The sequence below is a fragment of the Phalaenopsis equestris genome, unplaced genomic scaffold (assembly GCF_001263595.1).
Source record: "Phalaenopsis equestris unplaced genomic scaffold, ASM126359v1 Scaffold000745, whole genome shotgun sequence".
NCBI lineage: Eukaryota > Viridiplantae > Streptophyta > Magnoliopsida > Asparagales > Orchidaceae > Phalaenopsis > Phalaenopsis equestris.
In genome coordinates, this window is record NW_018165185.1 from 724,705 (window position 1) to 743,945 (window position 19,241).

Genomic DNA, 19,241 nt, shown 5'->3' on the forward strand with positions numbered 1-19,241 from the left:
GCATAGCCCTTTATTCATGATATAAGCCCCTTATATATAGGAATATGCCACAATCTTACAAAATTATAGATCAATTCATTTATCATTAGCTCTTTATAGAGACTTCTTAGTAATTACAAAGATATTTGAATATCATAATAAGGACGATTGATCCGGTCGGTAAGAGGTTCGCTGACCGCTCGCCCCGCCTTGAATCTGTCGATCAACCATTAACGCCAATCCCTTCAACCTGAGTGTATATATGCATGAATATCGTAATATGTATGTAAAAATTAAAATGTAGGTGTTATATACGCGGGGTATGTATGTAATTCTTCCTTTATTAAAATAGCCCTTTTTTTTATATCACAGGCCTCTGCTAGCCTTGAATTCTTCCGCCTGGCAGTAAAGCTCCGAACTGTGATCTCTCTCTCTCTGTCCCTCAGTAGCTTATGGTGGGGGATGGAAGGAAATAATCGAATCGGGAATCTAATCTTTTGTTAATCGCATGATGTCTCTATAGGTTTGCTCAGTTCTCCTCTTATTTCTGCTCATGCCTAATCCTTTTTTTTTTTTGCTTTAAATTGAATTTTGTTTTTGCGTCTGTGTTCCTACTTACTACGAGTAAGATTTTGATGCTATCTTTGTTCGAACTCTGAAATTTCTGCCTCCATGGTGATCGAATTCAAAGAGCTTTGGTGTCGGCTTCTTGGATTTGCTTCGGCTGGGCTGCGTTTTGGCTTGCGATTGTTAGTAGTATTGCCGTTCTCTTACAGTGAAGTATGCCATGATGATTTTTTCGGATTTTGATCCGTTCAATTTTTTGTTTTGCTCTATTAATTCATTAGGCAACAGCTTCTGATGATCAGTTATAATATTTGCCTCTTTTGAACGTTTTTAATGAGCAAATGACGAGATCGCCTCACCCTATCATGCTTTAGTCGTGCCCTGGATTTGCCTCTTGCTTCTGAAAACATCAACATAATTTGTAAATAATTCAGGAATTGAAATCCCTGAAGTTTTTTGGCCTCGTTCTTGTTTTGCAGGTCGTGCCCTGGATTTGATTGTCTTTGGTAGTTTTGTAAAAGGGGCTGTTTTTCTCTATTCTGAATCTCGAGCTGGATACATCAGAGCGTATATCTGAGTTCATTTTGAAGGAATTAGCTTCTCTTCATACAATTTGAAGGAGGCTAGTAATTCACTACTCACTTTTATGTTTTATGTACTGTTTGGAAGTAATCAGTCAATTCATCAGCTGAAAAGGATCCTTTTATTTTGGAAAAAAAACAAGTTGGTATTGGTATTCCTGCTCTAGGGGAAATGGAGCCCAAGCTTCTGGCAGTTGGAAAGAGGGACACTGTAGGGAAGGAGAGCCAGTTGGAAGAGAGCTTTTGCCCACAGATTGACAAGGATGAAAGCAAATTCGTTGGAAATCAAGATGAACAGTCTCATGTTTTGGAGAAAGAAGGGGAGGCAAGCAGCATGGGTTTATCAACAGAAGCACAAGTTTTTATTGAAGACAATAAAGGAACTTCCATTATCTACAGAGGCAGCACCAAAAAACATAAATTTGAATCTTCAACTGTGCAAGGTTTTGAGGTCCAGAGAAAGGATAAAGGTAGAGAAAGAAGAAGGCTCAACCGGCAGGAAAGAATTGTGTTTGGGCGCAAGTTTCAAGAGGCAGTAAGAACTTTTGACTGGGATGTTGCTCAGAGACTCGTTGTAGGGGCGGACGTACAAATACTCAATGATGCGCTTTGTATTGCCCTGGATTCAATCTGGTTCTTGAGAACTAGACAGGAGCTAATTGGGATCACTCAGCTTATAAATTTAGTAATCTGTAATGGTGCTCATGATTTCACCAGGGCAGTTTTACGGACATCATTTCTTGCATCTTGTGTGTCTGCTTGCAAAAGCAGTAGAATGAGCTCATCAGATACTCAGGCCATTTTGGCCCATAGGTAATGCTTTATCATCTTATACTTTTATCCATAAACGTATAAAAAAGGTAGAAAGCTACTTCTTTCTTCTTGATTATGCAGTATTTATGCAGAATATGCATGATGTCATCCTTTTATGACATGGAAATCTCGTTGGTTTCCATCTTTTTTCTCAATAGAGTTCAATATTGACTCATGTTTTCTTTTTTGTAGAGTTTCGGTCAAATATAAAAGAATGCTTTGCGTTAAATGCGGTTGTGAAATTTCTAACGGTTTAATAATAGTTATTATTCATGTTTTCAATATGGGCATTATTAGCATGGTTTTTCCTTGCAGCCTTTATTTTTAACATTTTTCTGTTTTGCACCTTTAATAGGTTGCATGAACGGCTTCAGGAGTGCAGTGGTGATGAGATTTTGAAAGCAGAAGCTAGTGTTAAAGTTCAAAAGTTCACAGAATGGGCTATGAAATGTATAACTATCCATTCTGGTGGGCAAGGCTGTGTAAATAATGGGGAAAGTAAATCTCATTTTGAGATCCAACTCCAGTTGTCAGCATTCAGAACCTTTCTAGACCTTGCAGGGGATCAGATCACAGGAAAGGACTTTACGGAGGCCTTTGATGCAGCATGTTTCCCGCTTACTCTCTTTTCTAGCTCATTTGAAACAGGCTGGTCTTCTGCAATTTCCGCAGCCACGGTGAGAGGATTGCTGGGAATGTTGGTTGAGGGTGGTGCAGATAATGTCAATCAGTGCTTGTTGGAAGCCTCTCGTTTTGGTAGCACAGAACTAGTTCGAATCTTGCTGCAGGTAAATGTTATATCATGTATCCATTTATTCTTACAAAATGTACATTTGTTCATGCCAGTAATTGTTGGTGTTCTCCTTAATGGCAGTTTTTTTACTCCAAATGTTTAGTTTGAGAGTGAAGCTTTTTCCAGTGAATTCGCTGTTTTTCTCTCCCTTTGGGTTTGTGTTGTGGAAAGATACCAGCATAAACTAGTATATTGTTGCTCATGAAATTATAAATAAAGAAGTAGAACTCGTTGTAGCAGTGCTATGTCAGTTTACTCTGCGATGTTGTGAATCTATCTCCCGCCCCCTGTAAAATCTTTGTTTCGAGTAGGGAGTGGACTGATGCAGTAGCACTGGTGGTGGGGTTTAGTGATGTTTTTTCTTTGAGGAATTAACGTCATAATTATGATTTTTTCGCAATTGGATTCCTGATATTCCATTGTGAAAAGGATTTTGTTTCCAAATTTCATGACCGCCCTTTAAAGTGTTTGAATGAAAGGCTTATCTCCTTTATAAAGAAGATTGAATATATGTATGCTCTCATCTCCTACTCCTATAAATCCTAGTCCTAAATTCTCTAAAGTGAGATTACATTAACTTTTGTGGATAATTAGTTGGCGCAGCTGAAAAGAAAATGGAAGTTAGCTTCTGAATGAATGGAAATTAGCTTTTTGAACCTTTAATTCAAACTAGTATATTGCCTAGAGAATTACTTGATGAAAATCACTCAGAGTTGATTTACTTAAAGCTCACTATGGAAACTAGACAGAACAATCATTGCATAGATGACATTAATGGAAAAAAACATGGAAAAATAAGACATGCTGTTTAGTATCTTAAGATTTTTTTTAAAAAAATAAATTGTGATTAAATGTTAAAGAAGCTGGCATTCATTTTAAAATTGCAATATTAAGAAGTTTTCCCCTCTGCATCTAGAAAATGAATTTGATGAGGAAGATGCTCTTATGTCATGCTAAGATGAAACTTGGTAGGAGGTGAATGAAAAAATGAGATTTTAAAATATTGTGGGTTAGATATGTGCGCAATGTGTCAAGCTTTTGTCAAAACGTGGTTTAAGGATCTTTTTGGTTCTTAAAATATAAAATAAAGTAAACTAAATGGTTCTGTCTAACATAATGTTAAACATGTTAATGTTTTTGAATGTCCAACAACTGTGTCCAACATGCACATAAAATATGTTTCAAGCGTTTGTGCTTCTTAATTTGGTTTATAGTAGAGCTAAGTTTGATTAGAAACACTTTTTGATAAAATAATCACTATAATAAAATTGATTGAACAAGATTTGAACTCCTATTAGCAAAAGTTGTTTCATACCTTCGATTGGAAAATTGTGGAAATTAAATAACTATTCATCTATTCAGGAATCCTTGCTATTCACATCAACATATGTTGTACAATGATCCATAATAATTTTAATGATAATGCACAAGTATCCATTATATTTTTGGTAGTAATTCACGCAGGAATAAATCGGAAGTGCAAAGCAATGAATAAGATGGATAAGCCATAAACAATGTTTGGAAAAGGAGATAATTTGACCCCATTCAAATGTGGGGAGAGGCTTTTGTCACCAAACAGGAGTGGTGAAAGGAGACATGCACTAAACATAAGAAGGGGACAGCCCTGCTGACTATTCCAAATGGGGAAGGCTTGATAACAACCATTGATTCTTTCAATCATTCAGCAATAGAAAATTACCCTAAGGCATTCCTTTTATGAAATTATGTCCTTTTAAATGTTTACTAAAGAATTCATATGGAATTAAATGGACTATCATGGCTGTCCTCATTTGTAAGAAATGCCAATGACGACGCAAACTTAACAGAATGTGATTGTAAACTATTTTATATTCATGCTGAACATATCAAAGAAGTGTTGGCCATTCGTCTGCATCAATTTTTATTAATTACAGCATATAATTCTGAACTGATTTTGATATTGATTGTGACTTCCAGCTATCTACTTCTTCACTTCCCAGTCTTGATAAATCTGCCTTGGGAGTTGCTTTCCAAAATGGTCAGGGAATCATAATTGTGGAGGCCATTCTAGCGGCAGACATAATTGTAGTTGAAATATATTTATTGGCCACACAAACCACCGTTCTGAACATTACTGTGAGAAATTCAGCCATACCTTCACTGCTCAGTGTACATCCACCACTATCAGTCTATCTATTCTTTCTCCCTTTGATGCCTCTCTCTATAGAAGTCTATGATTGATTGCTTAATTAGTTTTACTCATCCCTCTAAAAAACTCATGTTGTCTCTTCTTTTGAATTTGTTGAAGCTACACCTGTCAGTGTGTCATGTTTTAGATTTTGGTGTCTCTTCCATTGTGACTGATAACCGTAAACTCTTCTCATCTATCTAAATGACTTCCGTCTCTCCTAAGGTTTTTACACTGATAATGCTCCAAAATTTATGCAGTCCTACTTTCACACTTTCAACTTTGTTAAGGGTATTATTCATCAAACTTCATGTCCTTATGCTTCTTAACATAATGGTGTTAACAATTATCACTTTATTGATATTGCAAGGATGTTGATGTTACGCTGATAGTGCTCTAAAGTTTATGCCGTCTTAGTTTCACACCTTCAACTTTGTTAATGATATTATTCATCAACCTTCATATCTTTATCCATCTTAACATAATGGTGTTAACAATCTTTATCTTCGTGAACTTGCAAGGATATTGATGTTTGACATGAACATCTTTTCTGAGTTACGGGGGATGTTGTCTTGATAGCCTACTATGATAGCAACTATAGCCCCTTTCCACTTATCAATATATTTCACCCATGTCCACTCTTCTATCCTAGTCAAGCTCTTGTCCCCTTACATTAAGGATACTTGGTTGTATATACTTTGTTCATACTTGTCACGTGTATGAAAATCTTCATGCTAGCCAACCTATCTATCTTGGGGTGTTCTCACAATCAAAAAGGTTATTTGTTTTGTGATCACAAGCTCAACTACTTTATGCTTTAACTGATAACCTTTCATGAAACTATAAATTTCTTTTTTTTATTCCTCCATGTCAAAAACATCTTCACCAATTGTTCATTTCCCTTTAGAAACTCATATGCCTACTGCTACACCTCTAGAGGTCTACTCTCAATACCCTCAAATTCTCTCCATAACAACACCTAATCTACAGTAGCAAGTTCTAGTTGGCATCTACTACCAACCGAGCCTTTTGACTTGTGTTTACCAATTGCCTTATATAAAGGTTAAACATAACTTACCACTCATCTTGTTTACATTTTTATATTATTCGGTCATTTATAAATTTTTTCTATATATTTGCCTTGTTTTTGTCATAAATATGTGTGTGTGTGTATCTTCGCCTCACGACGAACCTTAGCCTTTGCTACAGCATTTTCACGCTCAAAGAAGTAGGGGGAGTTCGCTCCTCTGTTTCGTCTTTCGTCGTCTTTGTAGAGTTTCGTCGAGCTGCACCTGTCTGTGGCCCTATCGCGACTCGTATTCCGCGGTTTAGAACTGATTGCGGTTGTTGTCTTCCGTCGCCTTCGTCTGTGGCTTGTGCCACCCTTTCTCGGCTGTTTCTTCTGTCTTTATAGAGCTCGTCGAGTTGCGCCTTCCGCGGCTTCAACTTCTGCGGCTTCTCCCCGACCGTCTTCGGCCCGTCGTTTGCCCTCTGCTCGACTTGATAGGAATAGTTTTCTGCTTCGACCCTTCCAGATTTCGCTCTTACGTTCACTGCAAATTCGTCGTTCTTTCGTCGTGCCTCCCTATTATGATGATGGCTTCAGACAGATTGTATGTTACTGCCCTTGCGGGAGTCCACGCCTCAGGTACTCTTAAGTCGTGCTCTTTCTATCCTTCGTTTGAGTTGGCGGAGGACATCAAGAAACTTGTTATGAAAAATGGGAAACCTGCCATATTTTTTACAGAAGTTGAAAGTAATCAACTTGCTTCCTCCTGTCGTCTAAATTTGGTCGGAAAATTTATTTATGACCGTCCCAAAATTGAGCTTGTTTGTAAAGAACTTGAGCTTATGCATCTTATTGGGGAGTGAAAATTTGGACTTCTAGATGGAAGACACATTCTTATTCAACTTAATAATGAAGAGGATTACACGCGATTATTTGCTAGAAGACTAATTTCGATTGATAATAGAATAATGAAGATTTTCAAATGGTGGTGGATTTTGTCCCACAGACGGAACCACCAATCATTCTGGTCTGGATTCGCCTTCCTGACCTGAAATTTTATTATTTTACTCAAAAAGTGTGGTACTTTATTTCCTTAGCTTATGGTAAGCCTCTTAAAACATACATTCCTTCTTTTAATCTTTCCCGTCCATCTGAAGTCAGAGTACTCGTTGAAAGGGACATCACTTCTACCGCTTCTGAGGAAATTTAGTTAGGCACCTAACACCATGGTTATTGGCAGAAGATTGCGATTGAGCATTTCCCTTCGTATTGTTTGAACTGTCGTACGTTTGGCCACTCCAGTTCTCAATGTCATCATCTACACTCCTATCTCAGACCAAAGAAACAAAGTGCTCTGCTAGAGGCAGTGATTCTCACTCCTCCTGATATGCTCTAAGTTATCGACATTATTGATCATAAAAAAGATACCCCTGAAGATGCCACTATCCATATGTCCATCATTCAGCCTCCACACAATTTTGTAGTTCCCCCATCTTTGGAACCTCTTTTCGTGGGGGTGAGGGACACATCTCAAACTTCACCTGCCCTGGAACCTATCACTGATGTTACGGGTGACACTATTGCTACTGTTTCTCTACCACCTCATCAGGTCGAGCATGATGTTAATGTTACTCAGGCACATGATGTTCATGATGTGCAACAACCTACACTTGTCCGACCACCGTTGGACCAATCCATCGATAAGATGAGTCAATCATCGGATGAGGAATGACATGTTTACACATCCAGAAGGAAGAAGAAGAATGGAGACCTACTTGACCTCAGGAATTTGATGGATGATACTTTGGTTATTTCGGGTAATGGTACACACCTCACCAATTTGCTAGCCGACTCCCTTCTGAGAACTCGAGGCAGAGGCAGGAAAAAACTGAGTCGTCCCTAGCTTTTTGCGCGCGTTGATGGTTTTTGGTTTTTTGGATCTAATATGTATCTTTTTTTTGTGTTTTTGTGTGTGTTGTATTGTGTGAGTTGGTGTCTTTTTTTTGGACTACTCATACAACCTATATGCATCTTTTCTTCATTAATATAATTGTATATATATATATATATATATATGTGAAAACATACTCTGGATGTTGAAAAATAAAACATACTCTGGATTTATTATAGAATTTATTATGAATATAAAAAATTCATTATGAAACATACTCTGGATGTGTGTGTGTGTATTAAGAATATAAAAAATGCTATAGAATTTATTATGAAAACATACGCTGGATGTTGAAATAGTTCTTTGGTCAAAATAGTTTTCTATTGTTGGATTTTCCTTGTCATTTTTTTTTTAGTAGCTTCATCAATTGTTAAAAAATTTAACTGGTTGCAAAAAGATTTACTAAGTTTATATGATAAACTTTTTTAAATCTTCTCCCTAGTGACTTGAATTCTTTTATATTTGTCAATAAATCAATAATGCACTTTGTTACAATTGGTTGTCAACGATACCTACCTATATGGTGACCTATAAGAGGATTTTGTTTAGGGGAAACGCATATAACTAACCAAGAAGGTTATCAAAATGGACTTAAACAGTGTCCATGAGGTTGGCTTGAAATATTTTATAAAGCCCTATGTGAGATTGGCCTTTACAATAGGTCCACACATCGTTTTATCTTCATAGGCATAAACTTTTTTGGCTCCATCATACCAGTTTATACTGATGAAATTTTAATCATTGGAACTGATCATGACTAAAGCTTTAGGGTAAAATACTACTTGCAAAGTTCTTTGTCACCGAAGATCTAGAATAGCCAAAGTTTTTACTTAAAATTGAGTTTTCTTAGCAAAAAGGGGTTATCACTATCTTAAATGAAACATGGTATTGATTTTCTTAAATGAAATAGTGCCTCTACGAAGACTCAAACCTTGTATGATAATGAAAACAATGATGACTCATCTGAGTATTGAAGGTTAGTTTGTAAGTTGATTTGTTTCATTTTTACCAAACTCAACATTTAAATTTTCGTTTGGTGGTTAATCATGTCATGCAAAATTCAAGACAAAGTGGTACTAGGTGGTTAATTTGAAGTCAACCTTGCGAATCTTTCTGCATTCATTCTAATCAAGTGCTACTTGAGGTAATTATTATATTTCGGGCATTTTATTTCATAACTAGAAGCTGTTTAATTTTGGCCTACCCATTTTTTTTGCATATTTTTTGTAATTTCATTCTATCTACTTATTCTATTTGTGCATATTTTACATTTCATTATTGAAGTTCAATCTACATAAGCATATTTTTTTCTCCCTTTATTTTGTAAATATTATAGTTACTGACTCTTTCATATATTTATTATTCACTCTTTCTTAGTTTCATGACTTTACATACTTGCATGTTAATATTCTCATTTTTGGCATTTAACTTCATTAATAATTATTCGTTTGAAAAAGTTGGTAGGCTTTTATATTTTTTCTTAATCTCCAAGGTGTATTCTTATGACATGAGATATCTAAGATACTTTTTTATTTTATCTTCCTAGTTTTGATTCTAGAAGTTAAATATTCCATCTATTTACCAATCTTTTCTAAGATAGATCCAAGGTAATATCACTTATAGGTTCTCTTAAATTTTTCATAATTAATGATTCAAAAATATTAATTTTTCATTGAAGCAGCGTGGTTGGTATGGTTAGTAAGGGATGTAATTCAGATCAGGTCTAACGGATTCCATCTGAAATTGATCAATATTGGAACTAGAATTGACCCAAATTACTTTAGAATATAATGATAACCAAACCTCAATTTTTTTGTTCTGGTTGTAGGTCCAATTAATGTTCGTTGGTTTAACATTGATCTATGTTTGATCTGACTTATTCAAAGAAGCGGAATGTTTTAGCCTTTTGTTTGTAGTCTTTCATCAAAGATAGTTAAATCCCTAATATTCAATTGCAAAAACACTTAATACATAACTAAAAAAATAGCTTGCAATTCTTAATTTTAATTATTTTTGTTTCAAGCAATTTTTAAGTAATCATATAAAGTAATTTACTACATCACTTCTAATCATATAAAACTTACATATTTATAGTAAATTTATTAAGGATACATCTTGGTTTTTGATTCTTCCATTTAAGTTCTTTAAAATTTAATTTTAGTAATTTTTTATGTTTTGATTTGGGTCATTTTTTGAGTCACTTGATTAATAAACTTGATAACTAGGCCATTGCATTTGTTCGGTATATGTTAGTGATCAAATCAAAATCATGTCTTCTTAGAACCGACCCCAATTGGTCACTTTGGTTTGGATTGGGATGGTTCTTTGTGTGTTATTTGCTTACCCCTAGTATTTAGTTTGTCTCACTGTGATTAGGTGGTTATGAGTTCCAGCGACAAAAAATGTCTCTAAAAACTTTAAGGTTATGAATGCATAGAACAATTCCTTTCTACACCTTGCCTTCGTGAAAGCTTCATGCACTCAACTTTGATTTTTTTTTCCTTTTAATTATGAATTTTGTTTGCACTAAAATTTCATATCTTACAATTAATCTTTGTTTAATAAATGTTAAACCTCAAATCTATTAAAATTTTCTCTTATTGATGATTTTTTATATTTTTTGTGAGCTCACCCATCTAATAATAGCTGCATCTAGTATATCATCATCAATATTTTTAATTCTCTTCTAGATAGCCAGTACTAAAAGGTTAGTATGTCAAATCTTTGAATTTATAAATGAGAACTCTCTAGCCAGCTTAAAATTACTAATACCAAATACCATTTCAGCATACGCATTTTTAATCCCTCTAGCGTACCTTTACCATATATTTTCTTCTTGATATCTTTGCACACACCTGTATTTTATTTAAACCCTCCAAAATAACTGTTGCACTTTATGCCTTTTCAAGATGGAAAAATTGCAGTAAGATATTTTTGTTGCTTAACATATTTTTTCTATCAATTGAGTCTCAAATACAATATGATTTTTTCTTGGTACTTGTCTTTTCTCCTTTAATCTCAGTATATGACTTTTACATTTAATTTCTTTATAATTACCACAATATTGTATATCTCTTTTGAGTATTTGCATTGAAATGTTTTTTTCTTCAGCCAATTTTCATTCAGTCTTTAGGATTCGTATTATGATTTTTTTTATGGCATAATCTTTAGCATCAACCTCATTGAATTTGCTTTATTCATGGTTATTTTTTATTCATTCCTACTGAGTTTTTCTACGGTGTCATAGTTATATTTATTTGTCACAAATCATTGTTGAATGTATTCTATGCACGTTCTACATTTTTTTTTTCTTCTTTACAGGCGTCATGCAATTTTAACTTTTATCTAATGACCGAATTTTCTACACACACAAGCTCGCATATATATATGGCTAAACTTGGTATTTCTCATTTTCACCATGGACAATAGAGATATCAATGAATTTTTATTTTTGGATACTCAAATACGTATTAGCATAACTAGTTTTATAGTTTTATAAAATTTTCCTTTATTTCTTAATATCATTTTATCCCATAATACTCATGGGATACTTCTTTATGGTGTCTGAAGTCATTCTTATCCCATCCAATTATTCTTCATTCAACTCACTTGTAAAACTATTTTTGATTTCTTGTGCTGCTAGTTGTGTTATTGTATCTAATTTTCATAACCTTTGGATGTATCAAAACATACTCTTTATTTATGAAATCTTATTAATAAAATTATTGTTTTTTTTTCCTTTTAAGAGGGTAGTCTCACTTTTTGCCTTGGTATCTTTCGTTGACTGCTTATCTTTACTTCATTGATGATATTCCACGCCGCTTCACTGAATGGCAAGGCTACAATCTTGGGATCCATGCTCATTTGAAAGTTCATATAAAGTGAACTTTCAAATAATTGCATAAAGCACACAAGCAAAAGTCATATCGCATAGATGATAGTTGATTTGTATGTGATTCTAGTGCTGGTTTAATCGTTAACTAATCTGATGACAACTGGCTAATAATCGATCATCATTAAACATGTAAATGATCTACTTTTCATTGTTCAGATTGCTGAAAGAAACAGCTTGGATGTGGATATTGATCTCGCTCTCGGTTTCGCCTCGTACTACTGTAATCTCGTTACCATGGAATGCCTGGTAGAAGAGGGCCACGCATCCGCATTCGTCGCTCCCTTAATGAAAGCAGCTGAGCGAGGCTGCATGCCCGTGGTACAATGGTTCGTAAACCATGGATGCACTGACATGGAGCTCTGCCTGGCCTTAACCGCCGCCACTTCCAACAGCCAGGTCGGCATCGCGTCCTACCTTCTTCCCCGTGTTCCCCAAAATGTTCTTTCCACCCTAAGCACAGAGATCCTCAAGATGACCGCCGAGAGAGGTAATGGTTCTCTCGACGGAGTTGCTTTCCTCCTCCGTTCCAACTTCCTTGGTGACCCCAACGCAACCTATGCTGTCGCGGACAACTTAGCCATGTTGAGTGATGCAAAAGTGGAATCAATGAAACTCGGTGCCTATCTGAAGGAACATTGGTCCGAAGCCGCTTTTACTGAAGGCATGAGGTTAGGACAAGAACATTACTTGAACTTCGCACGAGTAGTGAGACGAGGCGAGTCACCCATTCGCTTGAGGGACTTGCCGGAGCCACTATCGGCGGCGGTGGCCTTCCTTCCACTCTATAGGGGCGGGCGGACCTTTGCTGCCACAGAAGTTGAGAGGGGAGCTTGTCGAAGCTGTTACGCGGATTCAAGGGCAACCCTTTGGCAATGTGGGGAACTATGGCTTCGAGCTTGTGGAAGTCTTGGAGCGAAATCTACCTTCTTTTTTACATGCTGTTCGATGCGACGCACTCTGTCGCTGAAGTTACCTGCTTTTGTCAAAGAGTATGCTGTTGTTTCAAAGAACGGAGTAGTTTTTTAAACTGTTCTTTGATCCATTATTTTATTAGTTTGTGGGTGAGACTGTTGTGGAGAGTTTTAGATGCTAACAATCAGGTGTGTCGATATATATATATATATATATATGAAAAATTTTCCTTGTTGGATATGTAAGAGTTGGGAAGAGCTAATTAATATAGCTCAGGAGTAAGGATTGTGGAGATTTGTGCATAAGCTATCCATCCATCAGGCAGCATGGCAGCTTTCTTATGCCCACTGATGTTTTGAAATTATGTAGCAGATTTGTCATGATTTCCTGAAGTGGAATAAGCTGTTTAATTGGTTGTTGTTCTTGATGAAATTTGCTCAGAGTGGAATAAGCTATCTCTGATGTAAATTTGTTCTAACTGCAGGATTAGAAAGCTGCAAAAAATTTTGAAGTTTTATTGAATATGCTCTTCAGAAATTTTTTAGACGTTAGAACAGGTGTAGTTCTTGTAGGAAGCAGCGGCAGGGTGGGCGAGGAGGTAACAAGGGCTCAGAAGCCGAGAGAGTTTTAGATGTATAGATTTAAGCCACATCTCTGTAGTTATGTTTTTTTTGCACTATATTATCATTATTATTTATTATTTGATTTTTAAGATTCAATGATAAATTAGGGTCCGTTTGAGGCAGCTTATAAGTGCCGCCGCCGTACCGTTTGGTTCGCGCGTTTCGTCAGTTTATCCAAAATTGCGTTTGAGCTTTTCGCGTGCCGCGGGTCGGTCCCTGCGGCCGGCTCGCGAGCCGCGTTTCAGGATAAGCAGCTTATCCTGAATCACACAAGTAGTCACAAACGGACCCTTAATGATTGGAGTGCATGCTCATTATTATTTTGTGTAAATTAATTGAAATTATTTGTACCTAAAGTTAACTCTCTTACATTAAGCATAGATCTTATTATTACTATTTTTTCATTTATGTTGGATGTGAGGGAAGGAGTAGAGGGTTGTCAAAAATGCTAGCATATGTGAAGTGTGGTCTAAGAGTTTGAGAATACATGATATTTACATAATAATTTATCATTGATGTTTATTTGGTACTTATAAATTGTAATTTTATTATGAAAAATGAAGAGAATTGTCTTATATGCGATTGGTATAAGGAGAGTGTTACAAAAAATGCTAGCATAAATGAAGTGTGGTCGAGAAACTTGATAATTATTGATGTTTATTCGATAATTGTAGATGGTAATAATAATAGTACAATGAAGAAAATTTTGTATTATAGGCTAAAAAAATTATAATGATAGATATCATTTTTAATATAACAATTTCACGGAGATCTATAACTACGTAGAATAAACGTACTTAAGAGATGCAAAAGTTCTTACGTAAAAATCCTAGGAAGCAAGAGTAAGGCTTTTGGCCTAACTAAAATAGTTTACTATATGAGTGAATGTTATAGAAGTGTGCATTTTTTTCGTAATTGGAGAAGTGAGAATTATACTGCATGGATTGTCAAAAGAAAATTAAAATTAAAAAAAAATAATGAGAGTTTATATATGTCAATTTCATTTGAGATGATTCTTGACATAGATTGATGGTTGGCGATGACAATGATGCGATAGTCATAGAGCTATGGTAGGTGTCGCTTTAGAAGACAATAATAAAAAATTATGAGTGATCATAAATTTATAGAAAAATATGATGGACAAAAGAGAACAATTACATAATAATTGTTATTGGTAGTGATAGTTGACATCAATATTTGGGTAGAATGTGGGCTCCAAAAATCTACAGCCCCAACCTATTGTAGAGAGATTGATTTTTTTCCTTTGGCTAAATTTTCAAAAGACATATTAAATTTTAGGTAAGACTCTTTTTTGATTTGGTTTGAGATTTTCTATAAGCACGAACCCCTAATGTTAATTACCCCAACTTGATAGAAGGATTCTTATATATACTAATCAGTTGTTTCGGCTAAAAGAGCATTGTAGACCTGAAGTAGATATTTATCCAAAGGGACATATTTAAGTTAACTTTGGCTAAAAAAGACTTTGTATCATATCAAGTGCACTTTATATTTCATAATTCAATAGGAAAAATCATTGGAAATTATGACCTATAATCGTGATGATTATTTAGTGGTGTCATTTAACGACGAATCATTTGATCAGAACGTTCTGGGAATAACAACTATTATGTGGTGTCATTTGGCGATAAAATCACACAAGCAGAGAGCACTAGTTATACTTATTAGCGTGAGATTATTTGAGAGTGATTTTAGAGGTTCACTCGACATGATATTAGCTCTTTTTGAGTTTAAGTTAATTTTAAGTTCATCCGTCGATAAATTAGCGTGAAAGGTGAGTGGATAAATTTTTAAGAGCTTTAATTGATTAATTATAATTATTTTTATTATTTTAAATAAACATCTCCAATTGAGATTTTGTCAGCATGGTTATCATTGGGAATTAGAGTAATTTCATCATTCCTTGGATCGTATCAACTTTATGTACTTGCTTGTAATGGATTAAGTTTAGTTAAAAGTAACTAAATATTGTTAACTATAAATTTCATCAAAAGAGGTTGGTTTGCTTGAGAGCTCTCACTAACTAATTATATTCAATAAGATTTAAAAAGAGATTTTTTTTATGAATTAATATTGTTTGCATGTTTTTAAAGATGAATTCCATTTTTATATAAATTTATTTTAGTATTTGCAAATTTGTTAAGAATTAATCTTTAGTTTATACGTTCATCAGAGCATATGCCAATCAAAGTTGATTTTAAGCAAGCCCACACAATATTCTGTGATCAATTACTGCTATTCAGTGCATTGGTTGAAGTACAAGCAAGTACTTTTTACTTTAAGACTTCAATTGCCATCTTCTGACTATTGATATGTGTGATGTGGATGTGATGGTGATTTAAGTGAATTAAAACTTTTTCAATGTTTTAAATGTTAAAAATACTTAATGTCTTAAAGCTCCTTTTTATTCGAGCAGGTCACACATAAACCTTTTCATTTTTTCTAATAAAAAAAAAGTATCATGTTCATTTTCAGTAGAAGTTTAGTTCCAAGTTTGTTTTTTTGAGAGTTTTGAGTTTTAGGGAGGGTTCAAGTGGAATTAGGAGGTTCGATGATGCCCATGCGTGAGCTATCAAATTTACTTCATGTTGCGAATATGGAAACCGATCCATTGTTTAAATTGACATTTTCTCGTGTTTGACAGCAAATTGGATTTGATACTTGAATTAATTGCTAAATTAATTGCTCTTAATTCCTTCTATGATTTGTTGTAGAAGAGAAAAGAAAATAATTAATGTACTTCATTAATTATTTAATTAATTCCTTAATGGACCTAATGACATGAGGAAATTAATAAATAGACATGCTAGCTTCCCTTGTAATCTCTCTCGGGATTTGGTTTCCCAGGCTTCTTCTTCCTTGTTTTTGCTCTCGGATGACTCTCGGTTTAGAGAGAGAGAGACAGAAAGAGAGAGAAGGTGAAGAGAGAGAGAGAGAGATTGGAAGAGAAATAGAGTTATTTCTTGTAATCGTCGAGGTGATAGACTGGTGTAATTCCTCAAGCTTATAAAATCCTCTGCAGCTCCGTGGACGTAGACAGTTTGTCGAACTACATAAATCTGTGTGTTTCGCTGTTTTCTATTTTGAGAATTTTTCTCGATTCGGTTTTTCGCTTTATTGTCTTCGTTTTTCACAGCAACTGGTATCATAGCCGTGATTCAAGGCTGAAAGTAAATGATGGGTGCAAATGAAGTGATGGCATTGGAGATCAAGAAGTTCAATGACACAAATTTTAATTACTAGAGGATGCAGATAGATGATTACATCTATGGGAAGAAACTTCATCTTTCGTTACTGGGAAAGCGACCAGAAAAGATAGATTCCCTGTCAGGGAATCAGAATTGGGAGCTGACAGAACTTCCATAGGGAGGAAAACATTGCACAACAAGCCGGTGTACCGGGTGAAGACTGCGCTTGATGGCAGTAAAAGATACAAGGCTGAACTTGTTGAAAAGGGCTTTCAACTGAGGCAGGATATAACCCATGCAGTGGGAGCTGCTAGCAGATACATGAGTAACCCAGTAAAAAGCTTGGAGGTATAAGACTATGTTGATGTTGATATCTCGACTGAGGGTGCTACTCCTGAGAAGCTGAAGTTATGCTTGACTTCAATTAGTCTTATAACATGAAAACTGGGGCTTTGAGTTGCAGAGGCGGAGGATATCACATTTGAAGAAAAGAGCGACGCAGCTAGTGGATGATGCAACCAGTGTACTGGTCTCCAAGTAGGAGATTTGTTAGGAATATGGAAACTGGTCCACTGTTCAAATTGATAGTTTCTCATTTTTGGCAGCTTATGTCCAAAAAATGTAGTCCCTAAATTCATATACTAGTATTTTCTTTTCTTCAAATTTATCTTTAAGCAGAAGAAACTGATAAATGTTAGATGAGGGTCATTCTCAGTTCTTAATCATAATTGTCTTCCCACCATATTTCAACTCTTATGGAATAAGCTTGACTTCTCTATTTGGTCCACTAAAGAGTTTCTTATGGATTTTCTTTTTTCCTTGTCTTCTTCTCTAATTTCCTCTTTTGATTTTGCATAACATATTTAACCTCATAACCTAAACCCATCTACTCTATCTATTTTGGCTTATGCTCGAGCGACCAAAGATGCCTCTAGGATAGCTAACAACTCCGCCCAAATAACTGCAACTTCTTCGTAAAGAGTGGTCTCTCGAGCACGGATGGCGGCCACCTCCTCGTCCAACTTTTCCAACTTCTCCAACCGATCCACCTACTCACCCAATGGTGTATCTCCATAGCCTGAGGAAGTCCAGTCATTTGGATGAACGAATCCTCTATTTCTCATAGTTGACGCTCTTTTGTATTATAAAATTTTGGTCTTCCAAATGCCTCCATTTGGGCCTCCCACGGGAGACTCGAACGACTTCTCCTAGAATTAGCTCGGCGCAGAGCATCCTTGGCAGACCCTCACTTCACCTTGGTTACCAGATCAACACCAACCTCCTTAGAAGGGGAGTTGACGGACACCACTCTGGTGATTGGGTTGCCTGGATTGAAGAAAATTTGTAGCAAGACTTAGAAAAATAAAATCCACCTAGCAAACACGCTCCACACCCATGATTCAAATCCACTATGAAGTGGTGAAAGCACACCCTATATTTATCGGAATCACTGACATGAAATTGAAGAAGAGTTCAATTATTGTGTTTTTAAATAATCATCAATGATGTTCACTTTTTCATTAAATTTTCTTATTTTTATCACAGTTATCACTTTTAAAAAGTAAAATAATCAGAAACTAAATATTTACATAAAAAATGCACCAGTACAAATCTTGAGGTAATTCAACAACCCAAGAACAATAACATGGCAACACTGGAACTACCAGAAAACGACCCGGCGACCCAGAAAAAAAATGACCAGCTCATGATAGACATTAGCCAATGTTCATCTGAATCGACCCAACGATACACACCCAGAAGGCATCTTCTGTTCAAGGATACAAGTCTATTCAGTTCGCAAGAATTTCTCCGATAGGATTGAGGACTGATGACCTGCTCAGCTCATTCGACCGACCAACATTTGTCAGACAAATTATATCCCCAACTATCTATAAGAGTCCCAGTTGCCGATACCTGAAGGGCCGACCAAATGACTGACGAACTTCGTCCAGAAGGTGACTGACAACATCGAACAATTCACCTTCTCAACCCCCACTCGACCGAGCCAGAGAAGGGCATGACCACGAGCCCACAGGGGTTACTAGAATAACATGTTGAACCCTTCATAAAGCAGAGTTATAAATGTAAATTTTCTTCATTGCTCACCTTCTCATATAAATAGAAACATTTTTTCATGTAATAGGTTATTTCACCTCTCTCATCTCTCATGTATGCGAAGGGGCATTAGGCTATCTCAAAAACATTCGATTATATACAAAAGGTCACAAGTGCTCGAGAATACCTCATTTTGCAAGTCATTGCGCACTCTTCTCCTCTCTCTTTTCTTTCTCTTGGTTCAAATGCTTGAATCATTTGGGTGTGCCTCCTCGATAAATTCAAATTCAACAAGTTCAAACTAGAAAAATTATGGTTTGATGCTTCAAATTTGAGTTCTAACCTTCGGAATTCGGAGTTCAAATGCCATCTTGCATGAAACAAAAAATTTGTAAGAGCGATAAAATAGAGAAGATGTAGTCTGTAGGTAGAAATAGTGCATCCGAATAAGGTAACAAACCTCAATTAAAATTTAAATTTCATTTAATTTTAATTTTTTTAAAGATTTTTTCTGTGATCAAATAAAAATTAAAAAAATAATTAATAATCATTAACCAAATATTTAGATTAAAAAGAATTGAAATGATATTTTAAAATAAAACCGAATTAACTAAATATATTAAATTTGGATTTTTAAATTTGACCAAATTAACTAAATATATTTTTATCCCGCTTCCTTTCCTTCTT

At 35.4% G+C, this 19,241-nt stretch overlaps 1 protein-coding gene across 1 annotated transcript; it reads left to right on the top strand.

Annotated features, from left to right (window-relative positions):
* Positions 1–352: 352 nt before the first annotated feature.
* Positions 353–13,057, top strand: LOC110030638 (ankyrin repeat protein SKIP35-like). The gene is given in 5 exon segments (XM_020733449.1): positions 353–502; positions 1,026–1,940; positions 2,296–2,728; positions 11,912–12,543; positions 12,545–13,057. Coding segments are annotated over 4 exon segments (1,884 nt in total). The 5' UTR covers positions 353–502; positions 1,026–1,299; the 3' UTR covers positions 12,723–13,057.
* The last annotated feature ends 6,184 nt before the right edge of the window (positions 13,058–19,241 follow it).